Genomic DNA, 20,628 nt, shown 5'->3' on the forward strand with positions numbered 1-20,628 from the left:
CTAGTTGTCGGCAACTTGGAGATTTCCCTCCACATTTTTGCCACAGCTCCATCCACGGCATTGAAGGGGCCAACATGCTGATCACACGCACGGAGTGTTATTGCCGGGCATGTAACTAGTGCTGTGGACCCACGGGTATAACGACTCTGCCTCCCACTCGACTCGAGTCTCGAGACGAGTTCTGTCCGCACGCCTGCTTACCTTGCTTCCCCATGGGGAACCTACGCTCGCGAAACGGCTGGTTGGTACCATCCTGCCCCGGATCGCGAACCTGCAGCCGGGATTACTAACCCTCTCGAGTCTAGTCTGACCTGCCGGTCAAGACATGTCAAATGTTGGTCTGCCAGGACCTTTCCAGCCCTTTGTCTGTCGCTGACAAGTATTAGGCGATGAAACACGGCCGATCTGCGGCAATTGCCAAAAGTCCAATCGCAACTGTCGGCAGGCAGAGCATGAGGAGGTACCAATCCGCTTCCATGACATGAGGAGGCATGCCCACGCGCCTCGGTCCAAATCCAAGACGCCGGGGAGCAGCAGTAACACTAGCGGAAGCAGCCCTTCATCCCTGACCCAGCATGAGGACAGACATGACCATAGGCTCCGCGAAGAACAGGCCAATGCCATGGGCGACGGGCGGACCCTTGGGCAGGTGGTGGCCTCGCAGCCGTTTACTGGCGCCCCCATGATTTCTATCGCCCAGCTGGTCCACCCGCAACCCGCCTCTCCGGACTTCTTCGTCTCAAGTCCATGGCCGTCAGTGGTGGACCCGGTGCCGGTAATCCCGCCAAACCCTGCTCCAAAAATGCTAGTTCGTCATGAGGCAGCTCTGCTGCACCACTACTCGGTACACCTCGGCCGGTGGCTGGACTGCACCGACGCGTCGCGGCAGTTTACACTCAAGATACCCGCGCTCGCCAGGACCCACCCGGTCTTGTTGGAGGCCGTAATGTCGTTTGCCGCCAGGCACATGGGACACGTCGAGGCCGCGAACTTGGCGCACGAGCGCTGCATCACCATGCTCATCGTGCTCTTGGGCTCGGATCGAGTGATGGATGACGATGTACTACTCTGCGCCATTGTCATCCTCCGCGTCTTCGAGCAGCTGACAGCTCTCGGCAACGGGAGTGATCAGGAGCGGCACTTGGCCGGCTGCAGCGCCCTCCTCCGGGCCTGTCAGGGGCCCCGCGTTGACCCATCCGCCCCCGGACTGCGCGACGCGGCATTCTGGGTCTACATGCGCCAGTGTCTGTACAACGCGTGCATCAACCAGCAGGCGCCCAATGTGGACTTTTCCCTCACTCTGCTCCCCATTCCCACCGCCCTCAGACCTAACGACACCCTCCGATGCGAAACGGCGTGGGCCAACACCATGACATGGATCTGTGCCACCATTGTCCAGTTCTGCTTCGGCCCGGATGCCCAAGACCACAGCACCAGGATGCCACGGTGGCAAGAGCTGAACGAGGCGGTGGAGGACTGGGCCAGGTCTCGGCCGCCTAGCTTCGACCCGATCTGGGAGAGCGATGGGTGGTCTGAGGAGAGCCCTTTTCCCGAATACTATTTCACCGCCGATTGGCACGCCGTTGCCTTCGGCTTCTACAGCCTCGCCTGCATTCTGCTGATATTATACAAGCCTGTCCCGCGTTTTGCCATCCGAAGTGCTCAGGCGCGGGGGCTCCAAACAGAACATGTGAGTTCAAGACTCCAGGTTTCCCTGTCTCGCAAAACTGGCCTGAGCTTAACCGTTCTACTCCCCAGGCGCAGATTTTGGCGCATGCCCGTGGCATGTGCGGGTCCTGCAAGAGCGAGCCCGGCAACGTGCCGGCTAGAATAACCCTGTGTCACAGCCTCTTCCTCTGGGGTGGTCTGTTGGATGATGCGCGCGAGAGGACATGCTTGGTGGAGCTGCTTGAAGAGCTCGAGCGCGACCACGCCTGGCCAACGGCATGGATTATATCATCGCTCAAGAAGGAATGGGGAATTCCTGAACTGCATCTGGAACCATAAGGGCGGAAATCCGGAGTTCCGATGTATGGTCTATACTACATCCCATCAAATACCGTCCGAAAAGCTAATGACGGCGTATCTCCCGTTCCTCACCCACGCCTTTCCCGGCGCCTCCTCCTCAACCCTGTCCATCATCTCCTTCGTCAGGCCTACGCACACATCCGCCTTGTTCGTTCTCAAAGCCAGGATCTTCAACCCCCCACGCAGCGGCCCAATGGCGTCCTTAAACGACGTTGTATGCGGCCAATTCGCGTCTTGCACCAGCTTCCTATAGTTGAGATCACCCTTGAACACGACCAGAGCCGAATCCAACAGATCTCGGTGCAGCTCCGGCGCCACCTCAGGCAACGCCTGGAAGTCGAAGCCCGTCGTCCAAAACGCATGTTCCGCCACGCTGACGAGGCCACTCTCGCAGCACGCGCGCAGCCTCTTAACCAGCTCCTGTACGCTCGGATTGCCGGCGCCCGGGAACACGGCGGGATCAGCGAGGGCCGACAACAGCACGTCCATGTCGCGCGGCGTGACGTCCGACACGAACCACGGCATGGCCTTGACATGCAGCCTAACGGCTGACGCAAGCCCGGCGTCGAGCAGGTACAGCGCGTAAACCAGGTCGGTGAGCAGCTCGAAGCCCGCGTTGTCCAGGACCACGTCGACGCGGCGCTGTGGTGCGCCTCGGTGGGATCGGAGATAGTCCCACGCCGCCGGCACGTCGTTGCTGACGATGCGGGCCTGGCCCTCGCGGATGGCGGCACTCCCCTGCAGGGAGCGCAGGTCGTCAAGGCTGCTGCTGGTGAGGGCGCTCAGCAGGCTCAGGTCGGTCGCGTTGCCCCAGAGCGCCACCTCGGTCATCTCGGAGAAGAGCAGCCTCTCGGCTTCGGTGTCGTTGGTGGCTTTGGCTGTGGTGAGGGCGCCGGTTGCTTCGGTGAGCGAAACGTATCGCTCGCTGAGCTCTTGAACGGCGGTGTGGGAGGCGATAAAGGCGCTGAGCTTCTGCCGCGCGAAGATGTCGTAGTCGCGCCAGAACTGGGAGCGGGCGAAGAGTGTTTGCACACATCTGTCCGTGGTCAGAATTGGACCGTGAGGACAAGCAAGGAAGGGGAACATTCAGCATACCTGTAGAGATAGCATTCCGCAAAGAGCCACGGGCAGTTGTGCCAGGTTATGTTGCTGAAAGACTCGAGTTGTGCGTTGTAGGTTTGGATATCGGGACAGCCATCCGAACTCAATGGACTAATAATACATCCGGTCAGATTTCGTAACAAGGCCTTGCCGGGTGCTACCTACTGCAGCTGGTTGTCCTGCATGATCTCGCCTTTGATGATTCTCAGGGTGGCTTGTATACGGCGTCCCTCCTCAATGTGCTCCTTGTTGTCCGACTGGCCGAATGACTCCTCCAAGTCGTCCACCATGTTTTGCACTATTTTTGGCCACCTAGTTGTCGCCGTTTCGCGGGCCATCGAGCCTTTTTCTGAGGTCCAGACCTCTCTTGGAGGCTCGGGGCGGGTGGCAGAAGGCATCTTTGCGAGTTGCGATTGATCGGATGGGCGGGAATGCCCAATCTGTTGTCCGTGAAATGAAGTTGCGGGCTGGCTGGACCAACTGCAAGCAAGAGAAGTAGACGGTTCGGTGATGGTTCTCCTCGAAGTAGGAGCTTGAGAAAATTGCAACATCAATTTCAACTTGTATATCAGATATGCAGATGAAGCCAGCCCGTGAAGACAAGGTCAACCGCTGCCCGCAGCTGTGGATCACTTACACGCTATGGGGTAGTATCCTGTCCAAATTAGGAAATTCGTGTCGAAGCCCATCGAGACGAGGAAGCTGCCGTTGGACTCTTGGCATCATGTCTCGACGCGTCTCGTCTCGAGATGGTACCAGTTCGGATTCGAGGCCGCCTCGGCACGACATCCGTTGTTACTCTCGGCCGATCACCCGATGTCTGATGCGGGGATCCGGTCCATGTTAACAAAACGCGGGGTTGAGAAGAGACCCGGGAATTAGGGAATTGGTTTCCCAGGGGTAGTATATAACCATGACCATCGGCAAAGGTGTCGAGAAAGAGTGATCAAACAACAACCCCCTAGCGCCCCCTGCCCCTGAAGACAAGACCTCAATGGGCTCCCTACCAGATATGGACCACTCCGACCTCAACGGCCATACCACCAATGCGGCTCATACAAACGGCAACGGCTGTTCTGCAGATGTAAGGAATGACGTCCACAGGCGCCCCGACGGGTCGCTGGACCTAACGGTGCTTGGAATGAACAGCGGTACCGCCATGGATGGCATTGACTGCGCACTCGTCCGGTACCGACAAGAGTCCCCGACCGCTCCCCTTCACATGGAGGTTCTGAAGGTATGTAAACCATTCTTTCTTGTCGCGCCCGTGGTCGGACATTCCCTAATGTGCTCCTTGGCGGAGATAGTACGACGAAATACCCGTACCCCAGCGGATGAAGAAGCCCATCTTGAAGATGCTCCGCGAGACCAGAACAACACCGAGTGCCATGTCCCAACTGAACGTCCAGCTCGGGCAGATGTTCGGGGATGCCGTGAGCGAGTTTTGCGACAAGCACCACATCGATATGGGCAGCATAGACCTCATTGGCTCACATGGCCAGACCATCTGGCTCCTCAGCATGCCCAAGGAGGGCGAGACACGCTCGGCATTTTGTCTGGGCGAAGGCACCATCATCGCCGCTCAGACAGGCATCACAACCGTCACCGACTTCCGACAGGCCGAGCAGTCCGTGGGCCGTCAGGGCGCGCCGCTGGTTGCACTTATCGACGGCCTATTGCTACACCATCCAACCAGGACGCGGCTGTGCCAGAACATCGGCGGCATCGCCAACCTCTGTCTGATCCCGGCCGACCGCGACGGCGGCGTCGATGCCATGGTTGACTGGGACTGTGGGCCGGGCAACATGTTCATCGACGCGGCCATGAGGCACTATACCAACGGCGAGCAAGAGTACGACAAGGACGGGCGGTGGGCCGCACAAGGCACCGTCAATCAGGCCATTGTCGACGACTTCCTCTCTAACAACGATTACATCAACCACCACCCACCCAAGACCACGGGGCGCGAAGTCTTCGGCGACAACGAATGCCACGAGATCATCACGGCATGCGAGGCGGCCGGCTGCAGCCCGTACGACACTGTAGCAACCGTGACGCGCATTACAGCGGAAAACATTGTGCACCAGTACCGGACCTTCCTACCCAACTACGGGATCGACCCGGACAGCATCGACGACATTTTCATGTGCGGCGGCGGCGCGCACAACCCCGAGATCGTGGCCTACCTACGGCGGGAACTGCCGCGCGCGCGTATCAGCTCGCTCGACGAGACGGGCGTGCCCGCCGACGCTAAGGAGGCCGTCAGCTTTGCCCAGCAGGCCGTCGAGGCTGTGCTGGGCCGCGCTGCCCTCGTCCCTGTAAATAGCGACTCGTTGACGCCGAACTGTATTTCGGGTAAGGTTGCGCCGGGTAAAAAGTGGCGAGAGCTGATGGGGATGTGCGTTGCTTTTGGGAATGGGTGGGAAGGGGAAGGGGCGCTACCGACTGTGAAGGAGATGATTGTGGATAAACCCTATATAGAGTGGGCGCCGTAGAGGGTGGAGGGTGTGGTGGAGGGTGTAATTGTAGGTTGAGTTGTATTGTAGTGGGTGTTAAATAGGTACTGTGACGAGCGAGCGAGGAATAGAGGCACAAAGGCTCAAATGATCCCACTCAATTACGTGAATCTAAAGCTAAAGAGAAGAAAAGAAAAGAATGCCTGGAGGAACGTACGAGGAACGAGTATACTTCCGAAAGGTTCCTTTGCCTGGAGGAACGTACGAGGAACGAGTACTTCCGAAAGGTTCCTTTGCCTGGAGGAACGTACGAGGAACGAGTACTTCCGAAAGGTTCCTTTTGCCTGGAGGAACGTACGAGGAACGAGTACTTCCGAAAGGTTCCTTTTGCCTGGAGGAACGTACGAGGAACGAGTACTTCCGAAAGGTTCCTTTTCCGAGAAAAACCATGGCCTGCTCAAGCACGGACCAAATCCCCACATCAAAAGCCGTGTCGTTTTCCCCTGTATACTGTAAAGATTCTACTGTCATTATCCTAAAGATTATGGAAGGAGAGCCATCTTGTTTTGCCTGGAGGAACTTACCTCTGACGATGAGCGTCTCGAAGTTGGGCTTGGCAGTGGTGGTGCACGGACGGTCTGTTAGTCATGGCTTGCAGCCCGTGCCGGCCCCAAATTCAGCTGTGGGGCCAGCTCCGGTTCAGAAGGGCCAATAAGATGGCGTACCCCCGGGTAGCTTCACCGGGTAGCTTCACCGACGACCACGCAGATTGCAGGGCAACACGGCAACAAGGTGAGCAGGAAAATATTAATTGAAGCAGCTTATTCTGCTGGAAAAGAGCCCTGGAACAGAGCAGCGGTGGAGAGCTGTGCTACGATCCGGGCTCGGAAACCCCAGGGTCTCCCCAGAGCAATGCATCCTCTACGTCATCGGTTTCAGTACCCTGGCCAGATTCAGCCATTGCATCCCATTCTTGAAACCACGACTCGTGCCTGTGGTCTTGCTCGAACCGCCGTCTGGTCTCCTCGCCCCGTCGTTCCAGCTTGACGATGGCGTCTCTCATGTCTTTATCAAGCACATTCTTGGGCTCGATAAAGTCGCCGCGCGCCGGTTTCCGAAACAGATGCAGCCCGTCCCAACTCTGCGCCCTCGACAGCTGCACGTACAGGCTCATGAAGCTGGGTCGAGTCGCCGTACCGCTGGAGTGGACGCCTTTGAGGTTGACGAGCACATCCGAGAACTGCTTGCCCTGGCTCTTCTGATCCGTCATGGCGAAGGCCGGCGTGCAGAGAGGCCCGGTTCTGTGGGTAACCCACCTGAAACCCGGCTTGCCCCTCCATCTGCCTTCCTTGCCCCGCATTTGGCTCGGGATGGCGACCGTTTTGCTCTTGATCAAGACGGTGCCGTTGGGGAGCCCGGGGATGGCGAGGTCCGCGCTATCGTCCGACTGAAGGAGGACGGCCACCGGCGGTCCAAGATGGAGAGTCACGTCGCCGGCGAGCGCGATGGTGCCGGCGGTGAGGTCGGGGAAGATCTCGACGGCTTTGAAAGGTGCCCCGTTGACCACCTTTAGCCCGACAAACTGGTTCCGAGTCACCACGACCGGCATTCCTTGGGCGTAGAAGAACAGGCCGGGGGTCGGCAGCTGCGAGTCGTCTCCGTAGCGGAGCACGTGGCATAGGTCCCCCGCACTCAATCGCTTCCCCGACTCAGTATCGTGCTTGGCCACAAAGACTGAGATGTGTTTGCCGTGGGCACGACGAGCCCACTGGACAACGGCGGCCATGTTGAGGTCCCACCGGTCTTGGTTCAGGGGCGTGATGGCTCTGAGGCCATCGACGAAAGAGGACTTGCACGACGGTGTATAGAGGCGGTGGCATAGCCGCTGGAAGTCTAGCTCGGTCTGATCGCCGTTGCGCAGGCGCCGGAGAAACCCCCGCAGCCTTGGACAGCCGGCCGCACGGACCTGTTCGCGGAGGATGACAACGGTGGTGAACTGGAGGAACAGCTTATGCGCAGCTAGGTGCCTTGCAGCGCTCTCTGGTCTCTGTCCGCCGCGGTCCCTAGGCATTGGCAAGAGGAGGCTGGTCTGCAGAACGGGGTCGAACTGGAAGAAGTCGCCGAAGAACAGGACCATTGGGATCCCACCAAACGGGCGATGCTGGTCGTCCCTGTACTGCCGCAGACGGCTGTCTACCGCCGCGAGCGTGAGCCCGCCCACCTGGCTGATCTCATCGACGATCAACATGACCATATTTTTCCAACGCAGCTTTTCTTCTTCCGATATGTTCCTTGCAACCTCGTTCTTGCCCTCGAATCCAATGTTGGTCGCCGAGTGCAGCGTCACCCCGCCGATCAGCGCGGCCGCGTTGCCGCTGGCGCCCGTCAGGAGCAGTGTATGGAGACCGTCCTTCAGCCGGAACATGTCGTGGATTGCGTGGATGACGCGAGACTTCCCCGTGCCGCCCTCGCCGCCAACGTACTGGAAGTGCTGCCGGCCCCCCTCTTCCTGCAGCCGCGTGCCGCGGTCGTCAAGGAACGCTGCTGGTAGTAATACCGCCAGCGACTGGAGCTTGTTCAGGGTCCAGTGCCTCGTAAGACCCAAGGCGACATCGACATACGTTGCGTAACGACCGAGCTCGAGCTGCATCTGTCCGCCCGGACCGACTTCGTCCGCTAGTCGCTCGCCTCTGTGAGTGTGCCGCTGTGAGCTCCGATGAGACCCATCGTCATGCGCAGAAGACGGATTCGTTTGCCTGCCCCGGATAGTTGCTGTTACGCTACTGTCCTTTTTCTTTTGGACCTTCAATATCGCGTCAATCTCCTCGCGGCTGGGAAGTCCAATGCCACGGAAAGGCGAATCTTGGAAGTCCTGCAGCATGGTATAGAAATGGCGACCGCGCTCGGCGGCAGTGCTGTCGTCCTGGCTTGGGTCAACTGCTCTCGCTTCTTCGTCCAAGCGCCTCAGGGCCGAAGTCGCCGCCACATCCCTGATCTCGCTACCTCGGACCGCGGACAAGACATCCAGGAAGGCTTCGTAATGCTCCTGAGGATTGATGCTCTCGACGTTCGCCCCGACGCCGTCATCGTCCCCCACCCGGTCGCCAAAGTCAAACTCGTCCATGACGTCCTCGGATTCCTGTTCCAGGCCTTGGAGCTTTCGATCAGCACGGGCATCGTCCGCCGAGACGCGAAGCAAAGCGATATTTCGAACATGCGAACGTATTCGAGCGCCCAGCTGCCCCTCAAGCGACCGCCAAAGTCCTGGTATATCGTCCGCTAGCTCGCCCTGAAATTTTTCCCATGGAACAAAAAGGGCAAGATGCAACACTGCGTTTCTATACGTAGAGGGTGTAAACTCTCTTGCTCCACATACCAGCGCCGTGATACCTACCTCTTCACCAAATTCTCATCCTGTTCGTCGAACTCATCCGTTAGACGACCGTCAAGGATGGGTACTGCCGTCTTATGGGGCATTCGGAGACATTGGACCCAGCCTTCACAGATTGTCGCCGCCGGCGGGAAACGAATTGACATTGAGCTTGGGCCTCTGCGATGGTGGCGTTCCTTTTTCAGAACCACAAAGGACACGTAGTCGTAGAAACAAAGATGTGCGAGGATTGGGCCGCGGTGCTTGTACGCTTCCAGGTAAGGAAGCTTGAAGCCGTTTGCTTGGAAGTAAACATTGTCTGGGTGCGGCTCTTGGCCAAGCATCGACAACGCTTCTCGCAGACCGGCCCATTGTCTAGCGCAGGCCCAGTACAAGGAATTGAGATGTATCCAGGTCCAGTCAGACACGTTGGTGAAGTCTGTCTCAAAGCCGAGCAGATAACCAAGGACCTCGGGCTGTGAGAGCTCTCTGCTCGTGTGGATTCGATTTGCGACTCGTAAGAAGAACGATCTAGTGGCCTCTTTCATCGCCGACCACGCACCGGGGTCGTCTGGCTCTCCTTGCTGCTGCCGCGCCGTATCCAGCAACTCCTCCGCATAGGCTAGCCGCTTCCACATCGGAGCGTTGAGCTTCGTGGCGTAGTTACAGATGTAGTAGACGAGCGCCAGTGTCACGAATATGCCAACAAGTGGGGCCGCGGGGCGCGGGACGCCCCGAGCCAGTCGTTTAACGAACCAATCACAAGACGCTCTAGGGAGCACCCGAGAGCCAGGGAAGGGGGCGGCTAGTCAGAAGCTGCTCTCATGGGCTCTTGAGAGCCATCAAGAGCGGCGAGCTCTAGCGGGCTCTCGAGAGCCGTCTAGAGCTCGGGAATTAGATAGTATATAGTCACTCGTGCTGGAGAGCTCTGGGAGTTCTCCAGTTAGCAATCACAACTACAGTTCGCTACAAGCTCGCAAGCCTACTGTTGAGACAAGTCTATTGTTGTGCACCCCTTGGCTGCACCGAACCTAAGCATCCTTTGCAAGATTACCTTCACTGAACCCTAACAGGATAGGATCCTAGACAGGTTCGTCACACGTTGCTAACTCCCTTTAACCCTGTTACAGTTCAGGATTGAAGGTAAAACGGCACCATGGCCACCCCCACTACCGAGCAGATGCGAGAAGCCATCGAGGAAATTGCAGCCCGAGTCACTGTGACTGAGACTCAACTCGCTGCAACTAAGACCAAACTCGCTGCAACCGAGACCAAACTCGCCACGGCTGAGAACGAGCTCACGGCGACCAAGAACGACAACACGGCCCTAAAGGTCCGACTCGAGGCAACCGAGGCTCGCGCCAAAGAGCCGACCAAGGATAGAGTCAAACTCGAGCAACCCGAGAAGTACGGAGGAGACAGAGAGGCACTGCCCGGATGGATCACGGCGATGCGCAACTACATCGACCACAACTCCCACCAGTTCACCACTGAGGCATCCAAGACCAGATATGCCGCCACCCGACTCAAGGACACGGCACTCAGATGGTTTTCAGGAGCGCTGGAGGACTATCTCGGGAACGCAGAACACCAGCCCTTCACCAGACGGGTCTTCGAGGACCACGCCGAGTTCGAGAACGAGATTCAGAAGGTGTTCGGAGACAAGAACGAGAAGTTGCACGCGCAGGAACGGCTCAGCAAGCTACGACAAACCAAGTCCGCAATGGCATACGCCGCCATATTTCGACAAGATTCCATGAAGGCGGAAATCAACGACGAGGGGCTCAAGAAGATGTTCTATGACGGCCTGAAAGAAGACGTCAAGGACGAATTGTACCAGAAGGACGAAGTCGACACGCTGGACGCATACATCGCCCTGGCTATTAAGATCGACGAACGCCAGTACGCCCGCAAACAACAAAGGAAGGGCGCGAAGACGTACCACGCGGACAGCCACAAGGCCAACGACAAAAGGAAGCGACAGCACAAGAGCACTTCTTATGGCACGCACTCAGGGGCCATGGACATCGACGCTGCCCAGACGCAATGGGCAGGAAAGAAGGGTGGTGCCAAGGACAAATCAGGCATCACGTGCTACAATTGCGGCAAGAAGGGACACTTCAAGCGCGACTGCCGCAGCAAGAAGGAATGGCGACCGGTTCCAGGAAAAGAAGCCGCCACCATCGACGAAATCAAAAAGGAAGTCCGATTCCGAGAAGTCGCGGCGGCCAGCTACACACAGGACGACTTCGACGTCGACGTCGAGCAGGCCCTCGGACGAATCGACGAATCAACGGACTCGGACGAGGAAATTCCCGAGGAAGACGCCGACCAGATCCCCGAACACGAGTATGCACTCTGCTTGTGGCACGACGAGAGGGGGGAAATCGCACCCCCGCCTCACATCGCAATAACCACAGACAATTGGGGACTCAATCTAGTCCAGGAAGACAACGGACTCTGGCGCACCAGGAGGGATACAACGGAAATCCCAGGCTCCAATCTAACTTTTCTGCGAAGCCGAGTCCTGGATCTGCGAGAAAGGGTATTCCAGCTCGAGGAAGAAAAGAAAGAACTCGAAGCAACCCTTGAAAGAAGGAACGCCGAGCACCAGCGCCTCCTTGCGGAAGTAGACATGCTCAGGGACGAGGCACTGTCGACTACGCGAGAACAGCAGCAGGCAGGGGAAGCCTTCGACAGAATGGTCCAAGAAGTGCAAGGACTGCACGACGACGTCCAACAAACCAACAGGGGGGACGTAACGGATCACCTCCCCTGGGACGGACCATCGTCAGACCTCGGCGAAATCCACATGGACAGAGTCTGTTTCCCACACTACGCCTACCATGAAGCACAGAGACAAAGGAAAATCCAAGGGTACGACGCCCAGGATTGGGACAACTACTGGTCCCAGCATCAGTACCTCAGCAGAGGGAAACCGACCTCAGACCTAGAGACAGCGGGACTAAGAGGGGTAAACGGGAGGTTCCAGCTCGTAAAGGAAGACCACCCACGGATGAACCCCAGCAGAGGGGACCACGCCCATCTACCATGGTTCCAGTGTGTAGCACACGAATGTCGCTACCACTTCCAGACCAAATTCCAGTCGAACCACTGGCCCGTCAGGCCACAAAACGAACGCGGCGAACCAACGCCCACGACTTGGGTCTACGACCACGGGAGTGCACCCGCAGCACTGCTCTGGAAGATGGACATGATCCCAGACGGCAGGCTCAGGTTCAGTCCTAAGAACGCCTGGCCGGAAGGATGCAGCGACTCCCGCTGGACGAGTCACTGCGAACAGGCAGACTGCTTAGTGCACGCAGACGCCAAACTAGAGGAACATGCGCAATCACGGGCGCAACGCGATCGACCTCGACCTACGCGAGCGCAACGACGCGAGAACAGACAGCCAGCGGAGCCGCAGATGATGCAATGGCTCCAGGAGCACCAAACGATCGATGCCGCAAGCCAAGGTGCGGATAGGGACGCCTTGATGTACCACGAGAGCTTGGGAAACGGCTCAGGGCCCTCCGAGGGGCCCGACGATCTCTAACTCCACAACAACGGAAACAGGCCGCGCAGTACAGGAAGAACTGGCGCAAGCAAAAGCCTTACATCGATCTCCCAGCAGACGAATACGAAGTAGCTGCTGCACGAAGTACCAAGCCGGATAACAGGCTCTGGATCCCAGCGCGATGGGGGAAATTTGAGGCCCTCGCGTTGGTGGATGGGGGAGCGCAGATGAATCTTATCTCACCCACATTTGTGAATCAACTCAGAATCCCATGGAGGATCAAGAAAAAAGAATACATCGTCAAGGGACCATTCGACACACAATGGGCACGACGAGAAACAGAACCACTCGACATGGAGGTGGTAGGGAAAACCACCCAAGTGGTATTCGACATCGTGGACATGGGACCAGAGAAAGACATGATTCTCGGACGCCCATGGCACAAGGACTACGACCCAGACATCAGTTGGAAGGGAGATGGCCATCTGCGACCACGAGAACCGCGGGAGCATCCAACCGACTTGATAAGAGAACGCGCAGAACAGGAGCCACGGATGAGCAGAGGGTCAGGACGAACCCCCTCTACGGGCCCACCGCAGGAAGCAGCAAGTGCAGAGGAACGCACTCTGGAATCCGGAAGAAGCGGCACACGACAACAGAAGCAGACACGGGAGCCACGAACCATCGCCGTCGTCTCAGTCGACGAGCACGGAAAGCTCAAACACGAAACATGGGTCAACCGGAAAGAAGCAGCAAGTATTGAGCTGCCAGCACAAGAAGCCAAAGTACTCGAAGCATCATTCATCGAGTCAGGGAACAAGTTTGCGTACTATGAAGGTACGCCGAAAAATGCAACAACGGGGAAGATCCCAGACGACTACAAGGGTCACCCGGCATTCACAGCAAAGCATCTTACAGGGCTACCTGATCACGGACCTTGGGACCACGAGATCAAACTCAAGGAAGGAGCCCAGTTGAAGTTCTTCAAGGTGTACCACACCAACGAGAAGCAAGATGCAGAGTTGAGGAGTTATCTCGAAAAGAATCTCGAGATCGGACACATCAGACCATCGACATCTCCAGCAGGCTACCCAGTCCTCTTCGTTCCAAAGAAGGATGGGAAGCTCAGGATGTGTGTGGACTACCGACAGTTGAACAACGAGACGGTGAAGAACCGCTACCCATTGCCACTGATCGCGAGGCTTCGAGATCAGCTGTCAGGGGCACAATACTACACTCGCCTCGACCTTCCAACTGCCTACGCCCACATCCGCATCAAGGAGGGAGATGAATGGAAGACGGCTTTCCGAACACCCTACGGGCACTACGAGTACCTCGTCATGCCATTCGGATTAACCAACGCACCAGCGACATTTCAAGCCGCCATCGACCACGCAATTCGACATTGCCTCGATAAATTCGCAGTCTGTTATTTGGATGACATTCTCATCTACTCCAAGACACTCGAAGAACACAAGGAACACGTGCGGCAGGTGCTGGACGCACTGCACGAACACAAGTTGTCAGTCAACAAGGACAAGAGCGAGTTTCATGTCAAGAAGACAGTGTTCCTGGGTTACGAGATCTCCCCAGGGTGGGTCAAGATTGAACCCGAAAAACTGGAAGCTGTCAGGACGTGGCCGACGCCGACGAACGCCACCGAAGTCAGAGGATTCATCGGATTCGCCAACTTTGTCAGGATGTTCATCAAAAACTTTGGCGACATCGCGAGACCCCTACACGAACTTACGAAAAAGGATGCCACATTCCAGTGGAAACAGGAGCACGACCAGGCCTTCCAACGAATCCGCGACGCAATAATCGCCGATCCAGTGCTTATGCTGCCTGACCCCAGCACACCATTCGAAGTCGAAGCCGACGCCTCGGACTTCGCGATCGGAGGACAGCTTGGTCAGAGGGACAAGGACGGCAAGCTTCACCCGGTTGCGTTTTTCTCCAAGAAGCTCGAAGGACCAAGGCTCAACTACCCGATCCACGACAAGGAGCTCCTCGCAATTATCGAAGCATTTCAGGAATGGAGACCATATCTCAGCGGTACGACACACGAAGTTCAGGTGTACACAGACCACAAGAACCTACGATATTTCACCACCACCAAGGTGCTGAACGGACGACAAACTCGATGGGCAGAATTCCTGTCCGAATTTAACTTCACGATCCACTACAAGAAAGGCTCAGAGAACGCACGAGCAGACGCCTTGAGTAGGAGAGCGGATCACCACGACAACGCATCTGAAGCCTCACCACCATTGCTACATCAACAGACAGACGGATCGCTACGGCACGCTTCCCAACCGACTGAAGACTACGAGATCGCAGCGCTTCAGCAGCAGTCGGAAGATCCCGAAGTCAGGCCTCTGCAACCGTTTATAGAATGTTGTGCGGCCTTCAGAGAACAACGACTGGAACGAGATTTCCAAGGAATCATCGCGGACGACCAGCGCGAAGCATGGCAAGAAGAGCCAGAATCCAAGATCGCAGGATTGCGACTTGAAGGAACGAGACTCTGGTACCACGACAAGGCCTACGTCAGGCCCAGCGACCAGAAGGAGCTCATTCGAAAGATCCACGAGTCGAGACTCGGAGGACACATGGGAATCAGCAAAACAATCGCAAAAATCAAGCAGAACTATGACTTCCCAGGAATCAAGCAAGCGACAGAAGAAGTCCTGGCAGAATGTGACCTCTGCGGACGAAGCAAACCAGGACGACACAAGCCATACGGGTTATTGCAACCATTACCAGTCGCAGAAAGACCATGGAGCTCGGTGACGATGGACTTCATCACCAAGCTTCCGACATCCAAGGACTCAGCGACGGAAACGAAGTACGACAGCATCCTCACAGTGGTGGATAGACTCACCAAATGGAGCTACTTCCTTCCCTACAAGGAGTCATGGTCGGCAGAACAACTCGCAGACGTGATCTACCGCAACGTCACCTCGGTCCATGGATGGCCGGAGGAATGGATCACGGACAGAGACACGAAATTCGCATCAAAGTTTTGGCAAGCTCTGATGACGAAGCTGGGCACGAGAAGTAAGCTTTCGACAGCTTACCACCCACAGACAGACGGACAGACGGAGCGACTCAACCAGATCGTCGAACAATACCTGAGGGTGTACGTCAACTTCCAACAGGACGACTGGGTCGAGCTGTTGCCGACAGCGCAACTCGCCTACAACACCACTGTCACAGAGACCACGAAGGTCACGCCATTCTTCGCGAATTACGGCTTTGAAGCAGATTTGCGACAAGGGCCCGATGTTTCGGTGCCCAGAGCGGCAGTCAAAGTCGACAGAATGAGCTCGCTGCATGCGATGCTCAAGGAAGAGCTCGAGTTCGTAAGGACACGAATGAAGAAGTTCTACGACAAGAACAGGCTCGAGGGACCTCGCCTAGAAGAGGGGGACAAAGTTTATCTCATTTCTCGAAACCTTCGCACGAAGCGACCAAGCAGGAAGCTCGATTTTCGCAAAATCGGACCATTCAGGATCAACAAGAAGATTTCGGAGAACAATTACGCACTCGCGTTACCCTCGACAATGCGACTACGGACCAACGTTTTCCACATCTCGCTTCTGGAGCCAGCACCCAAGAACGCACGACTAGACAAAGGCGTAGAGGCAGAAGACGAGGAGGAACTCTGGGACGTCGAAGAAATCCTAGATTCACGCATCACGAAGGGACGAATCGAGTATCTGGTCAAATGGGCAGGTTTCGGCCCCGAAGACAATTCATGGCAACCCGCTACGCACTTCAACTGCCCCGAGGAGTTGGAGGATTTCCATCGGCGGAACCCGGATCGACCAAAGGGAACCCCGCGGAGAGATCGACCCCAGCGAGGGGACCCCCCAACGACCAGTCGAACCCCGAAGAAGGATCGACGAAGGAATTAAGGGCGCCCTCACCCGAAGGCGTCCCCGCCACGGCAAGAGACTCCTGCCTCTCGACCTCCTCCAGCTCATCCAATGTCGACAAGCCACGAGCCACCATATCAGCGCCCCGATCCACCAAGAACTTCTTCTGCTGACGAAGGCGCCGCAAGCGGGCCAAGTGCTCCGCAAGAGCACGCTGGTCCTCCTCCAATTTTCGTTGAGTCGCCTCAAGGGACTCCTCAGTATCGCGCTCTTCGCGCTCGATCCGCCGCTGCTCCTGCATAATACGATCCACTGCGAGTGGTTGGGACGAGCCAAAAAGAGGCGACGATTGAGGGGAAGACTCACGTTGAGAAATCGGAACGCCGGAGCCATCGCACGAACGACCGCGCTGAACGCACGCACTACAACGCTTCACCTTCGGAAGCATGCGGCACGTCAAGTTTTGAGCAGCGCACCAAGAACAAGGCATGACGACAAAACCGTTCTTCTCGATGTTATCAGCCAAGGAAGCACGATAACGCGCAGAATCAGATTGACGTTTCTCCACAGGCATGGTGTCAGCATTAGGGACAAGGGAAAAAGGGGTGGAAGAGGGAAATTACCAAAGTGGGGAGCGCTGCAGTTAAGAATCGCTAGACGGAGTCAGGAATGAAGAACCAACGTCTTTCGGGACGAAAAGACATGAAGGAGGGGCATCGTGTCACAGAATGACCCAAGAGGCGGCCCGGGGCGGTCGCAGCCGAAGGCGCAGGACGCCGGCAGCCAATCGCTTAAGAACCAATGGGAACAGTTATCACCGGGTTTCAGTGATAACGGACGATTATCACCAGTTGTCAGTGACAATTGAAGATTGTCACCGAGAGGGCGGTGATAGTAGATAGTATATAGTCACTCATTCTGGAGGGCTCTGGGAGTTCTCCAGTTAGCAATCACAACTACAGTTCGCTACAAGCTCGCAAGCCTACTGTTGAGACAAGTCTATTGTTGTGCACCCTTTGGCTGCACCGAACCTAAGCATCCTTTGCAGAGATTACCTTCACCGAAGCTGAACCCTAACAGGATAGGATCCTGGAGTAGGTTCGTCACATACTTGGTGGTATGATGACATAAGATCCGGAGCCAGATCTTCCACCCAAAAAAGGTAAGGTTGTAGGAGCGGAAGCCCGCATCCTCGTGATGAGACGAGGTCCCTGATGCTGCTCCGCCAACATGTCCAAAGAGTGTAGATACTCCAGGGATATCGCCAAGTTGTGCAACTTCAGAGCCTGAGGGGAATAAGGACTGAAGTTTCTGAGCAATGGGGCCGGAAAGAGGGCCAATGTGGTAAGGACTCGGTTTCTCTGGCGGGTTCTGGTACAGGTCCTCGAGGAATTGTTCCATATCCCCAGAGGGTTTCGTGATGTTGGTAAGGTCAAGGGGCTGTAATTCCTTTACCGGGGAGCTGAAAAGCCGCCAAATATCCTTGTCCAACTGATGTACCATTTCAAATTGTGCATTGAACCCAGGTCTCTCCAGAGGGCGGACAGCATCTGTGAGTTTTGTGGGTGTAAGCCCGATATCTTCGATTAACAACTTGCCGGTAAAGTTGCTATCTCGGATAAAGGTTTGCAGCTTCGGAATTAGATATTCCCCTAAGTCCGAGTACTTGAGCGTGAAGGTAGGCTTCGGCACATTGCCGGGAGGAGCGTCGGGAGGAGCGTCGGGAGGAGCATTGGGGGGGCAGTAAGGAGAAGCGTCGGGGGGGGGGCCGGGGAGGGTGTCAGGAGGAGTGTCCAGAGGAGCGCCGGGAGCTGCGTCAAGAGGAGCAGGACGAGTGTCGGGAGGCGCATCAGGCGAAGCGTCCGGGGGGCCGCCGGGGAGGGCGTTAGGAGGAGCGTCCAGAGGAGCGCCGGGAGCTGCGTCAAGAGGAGCAGGACAGGTGTTGGGAGGAGTATCGGGCGAAGCGTCGGGGGGGCCGCCGGGGAGGGCGTTAGGAGGAGCGTCGGGAGGAGAATTGGGGGGGACGCTGGGGAAGGTGTTGGGAGCGTCAGGAGGGGCGGGACGAGTGTCGAGAGGAGTAGTGGGAGGAGCATTGGCTTGAGGAGTATCGGGACGAGCGTTGGTGGGAGCGTTGGGAAGACCATTACGACCGCTAGGACGTTGAGAAGGTGCGGATGGTAGTGGTGTTCGAGCGACTTTACTGATAGTAGGAAAAGAGTCTGTACTCGAAGAGGTATTGGTGGTAGTAGATAGGTGGTCGGCGACCGAGGAGGGATCGTTGGTAGGAGTATCGCTATTGGAGTGCGTATTGGCACTAGACAAGATATCCTTAAGCCTCTGGTCAAATTGTTCCAAGCTCAATTGGAACCGGGTAAAAGCGTCGGATAAGGGGCGCGGCACGCTCTCCGTACTAGAAACTACAGGTTGCGGCCATTCTGTCGTTCGTTGTGTTGTGTGGTGACGCCGTCGACCATTTTGGTGAGTCTTCGAAGGGTTGAACCAAGAGGTAGTTATAGACTTGAGATTCTCGAGCTCCTCTCTTAGTTGCTGTAAGCCAGCCTGTAGTTGCTCCATTATTGGCAAGCCTTGCAGATGAAGGAGAGAAGAGCCCTGGAGAACAGTTGACCAACAGCGAGGTTGTCAGCGTTGGTGTTGCGGCTGTGCGGTATTGTCAGCCAATAGGGTGTAGCGAAGTGGACCCACTATGGACGCAGCCTGCTGCGTCCGTAGTGGGTCTGTTGCGGGACCGCCTCGGCCCCGGCCCGGTGAGTAATCTAGGTCCACCCTTAATTAGGTATCTAGAACGGTGATGCAAGGCACCATCATTGGTCTTGCCCATCATGTTCCTTAGCCGTTGCCTCACCAAGGCCGAGCTCAGCTACGGCTCCTCGGAGCAGGAAGTTGCCTGCCTGGTCTGGGCCGTCAAGAAGCTCCGGTCCACTCATCGCGCCAGCCCGTGGTCCTGCTTACTGACCATGCGTCCACCAAGGGCATTACCAACCAGACCAATCTCGACACGTCGTCCACCAACCGCGCCAATCGCCGGCCGATCAACGCGTCTATTTACCTGTCGCAGTATCAGCTTGACGTTCATCATTTGCCCGGCCGATTGAACTTCGTGCCCGACGCTCTGAGTCGCCTGCGCGCACTGCAAGACAAACCCGAGCGTGACGACGGCGAAGCCATTCTTGACAACGTGTGGCTCACCATTGCGGAAGCCCGCATGGACGATGCCCTCCAGGCCGAGTTCCGCAAAGCGTACCTCAACGATAAGAAGTACGCGGCTATTATCAAGGACTTGACGATAGAGACCATTGAGGGCAATGGCAAAGTCTTTTCTCGCCCCGGCCTGCCGTTCGTGCTTACCGACGGTCTTCTATACAACATCCGTCCCGACAGCCTACGTTCACTCTGCATCCCACACTATTACCAGCCAACCCGTCCTAGCGACACGTTGCACATGCGAGTTATCTCGATCGACTTCATAGTCGGCCTTCCGACCGTTTCTTCGAAAGACTCGCCGTGGCAACTCGACGACCGAGACTTCGACTGCCTTCTCACAGTGTCATGCAAGTCATCCAAGCGCACGCTTCTCATTCCTGGCCATTCAACGTACACTGCCCAGGACTGGGGCCGCGTTTTGATGCGACATTTGCTGCTCTGCGACTGGGGCGTGCCCTCCGGCATCATTCCCGACCGTGACCGCAAGTTCGTCTCCGACCTTTGGACTGGTATGTGGGAGGCCCTCGGCATACGCCTGCTGATGACCGCCGCGTATCACCCGCAAGCCGATGGCCTTGCCGAACGCAAGAATCACTCTGTGGAAATCGCCCTGCGCTTCTTCATCTCAACAGCGGCTACTCCGCGCCTGTCAAGTCGTCACCCCACGAGCAGTTGTTCGGCTTCCGCCCGTACGGACCCTTCGAAGCCATCGCCGCACCGCCTGACACCTCTAAGGTGGCCGACAAAGTGCCCACCTTGCGCGATTCGTTGCGCCAGGACGCCCAATTGGCCATGGACTTCGCCGCTGCCCGCGCCAAGCGTCGGTATGACAAACAACATCGCCAGATTGAATTCAACGCAGGCGACAAGGTCTACCTGCGGCTTCATAAGGGCTACCATCTGCCCGGTAAGCCATCCCGGAAGCTGTTGCAACCAACACAAGGTCGTGCGCAAGCAGTACCAATATCTGATCAAGTGGAAAGGTTGGGGTAACGAGCACAACGTCTGGAAGACTCCTCATCAGTTGCGTCACTCCACCCGCCTGATTGACGA

The 20,628-nt window shown here is 56.8% G+C and overlaps 5 protein-coding genes across 5 annotated transcripts; 3 read left to right on the plus strand and 2 right to left on the minus strand.

Annotated features, from left to right (window-relative positions):
- Positions 1-74: 74 nt before the first annotated feature.
- On the plus strand, positions 75-2,007 carry F5144DRAFT_589646 (uncharacterized protein; the record flags this gene model as incomplete). Its single annotated transcript, XM_066790070.1, has 4 exons — positions 75-111; positions 180-245; positions 381-1,690; positions 1,765-2,007. The coding sequence occupies 4 exons, from the start codon at positions 75-77 to the stop codon at positions 2,005-2,007; spliced, it is 1,656 nt and encodes a 551-aa protein (XP_066649708.1).
- Positions 1,943-4,053, minus strand: F5144DRAFT_559319 (uncharacterized protein). The gene is made up of 3 exons (XM_066788135.1): positions 3,295-4,053; positions 3,124-3,240; positions 1,943-3,064 (listed from the first exon to the last, which is right to left on the minus strand). The coding sequence occupies exons 1-3, from the start codon at positions 3,678-3,680 to the stop codon at positions 2,053-2,055; spliced, it is 1,515 nt and encodes a 504-aa protein (XP_066649709.1). The 5' UTR covers positions 3,681-4,053; the 3' UTR covers positions 1,943-2,052.
- F5144DRAFT_504135 (uncharacterized protein) lies at positions 4,034-5,751 on the plus strand. The gene is made up of 2 exons (XM_066786429.1): positions 4,034-4,366; positions 4,437-5,751. Exons 1-2 carry the CDS (start codon positions 4,124-4,126, stop codon positions 5,622-5,624), a joined length of 1,431 nt encoding a protein of 476 aa, XP_066649710.1. The 5' UTR covers positions 4,034-4,123; the 3' UTR covers positions 5,625-5,751.
- On the plus strand, positions 5,705-6,378 carry F5144DRAFT_85292 (uncharacterized protein). Its single transcript, XM_066793479.1, has one exon. It carries the CDS (start codon positions 5,785-5,787, stop codon positions 6,298-6,300), a length of 516 nt encoding a protein of 171 aa, XP_066649711.1. The 5' UTR covers positions 5,705-5,784; the 3' UTR covers positions 6,301-6,378.
- Positions 6,379-17,262: 10,884 nt separating this feature from the next.
- On the minus strand, positions 17,263-18,497 carry F5144DRAFT_598807 (uncharacterized protein; the record flags this gene model as incomplete). Its single annotated transcript, XM_066790973.1, has 3 exons — positions 17,263-17,281; positions 17,465-17,962; positions 18,046-18,497. 3 exons carry the CDS (start codon positions 18,495-18,497, stop codon positions 17,263-17,265), a joined length of 969 nt encoding a protein of 322 aa, XP_066649712.1.
- Positions 18,498-20,628: the final 2,131 nt, after the last annotated feature.

The sequence above is a fragment of the Chaetomium tenue genome (genome assembly GCF_020726465.1).
Source record: "Chaetomium tenue strain MPI-SDFR-AT-0079 chromosome Unknown F5144scaffold_1, whole genome shotgun sequence".
Lineage (NCBI taxonomy): Eukaryota > Fungi > Ascomycota > Sordariomycetes > Sordariales > Chaetomiaceae > Chaetomium > Chaetomium tenue.

What these genes read in the sequence shown, in the direction of transcription:
- F5144DRAFT_504135 (XM_066786429.1), top strand. Translation starts at nt 4,124, where the DNA reads ATGGGCTCCCTACCAGATATGGACCACTCCGACCTCAACGGCCATACC. An exon ending in TTCACATGGAGGTTCTGAAG is followed by an intron (nt 4,367 to 4,436) that starts GTATGTAAACCA and finishes TGGCGGAGATAG; the next exon opens with TACGACGAAATACCCGTACC.
- F5144DRAFT_85292 (XM_066793479.1), top strand. Translation starts at nt 5,785, where the DNA reads ATGCCTGGAGGAACGTACGAGGAACGAGTATACTTCCGAAAGGTTCCT.
- F5144DRAFT_559319 (XM_066788135.1), bottom strand. Translation starts at nt 3,680, where the DNA reads ATGTTGCAATTTTCTCAAGCTCCTACTTCGAGGAGAACCATCACCGAA. An exon ending in ATGCAGGACAACCAGCTGCA is followed by an intron (nt 3,241 to 3,294) that starts GTAGGTAGCACC and finishes ATGTATTATTAG; the next exon opens with TCCATTGAGTTCGGATGGCT. An exon ending in GCGGAATGCTATCTCTACAG is followed by an intron (nt 3,065 to 3,123) that starts GTATGCTGAATG and finishes GACCACGGACAG; the next exon opens with ATGTGTGCAAACACTCTTCG.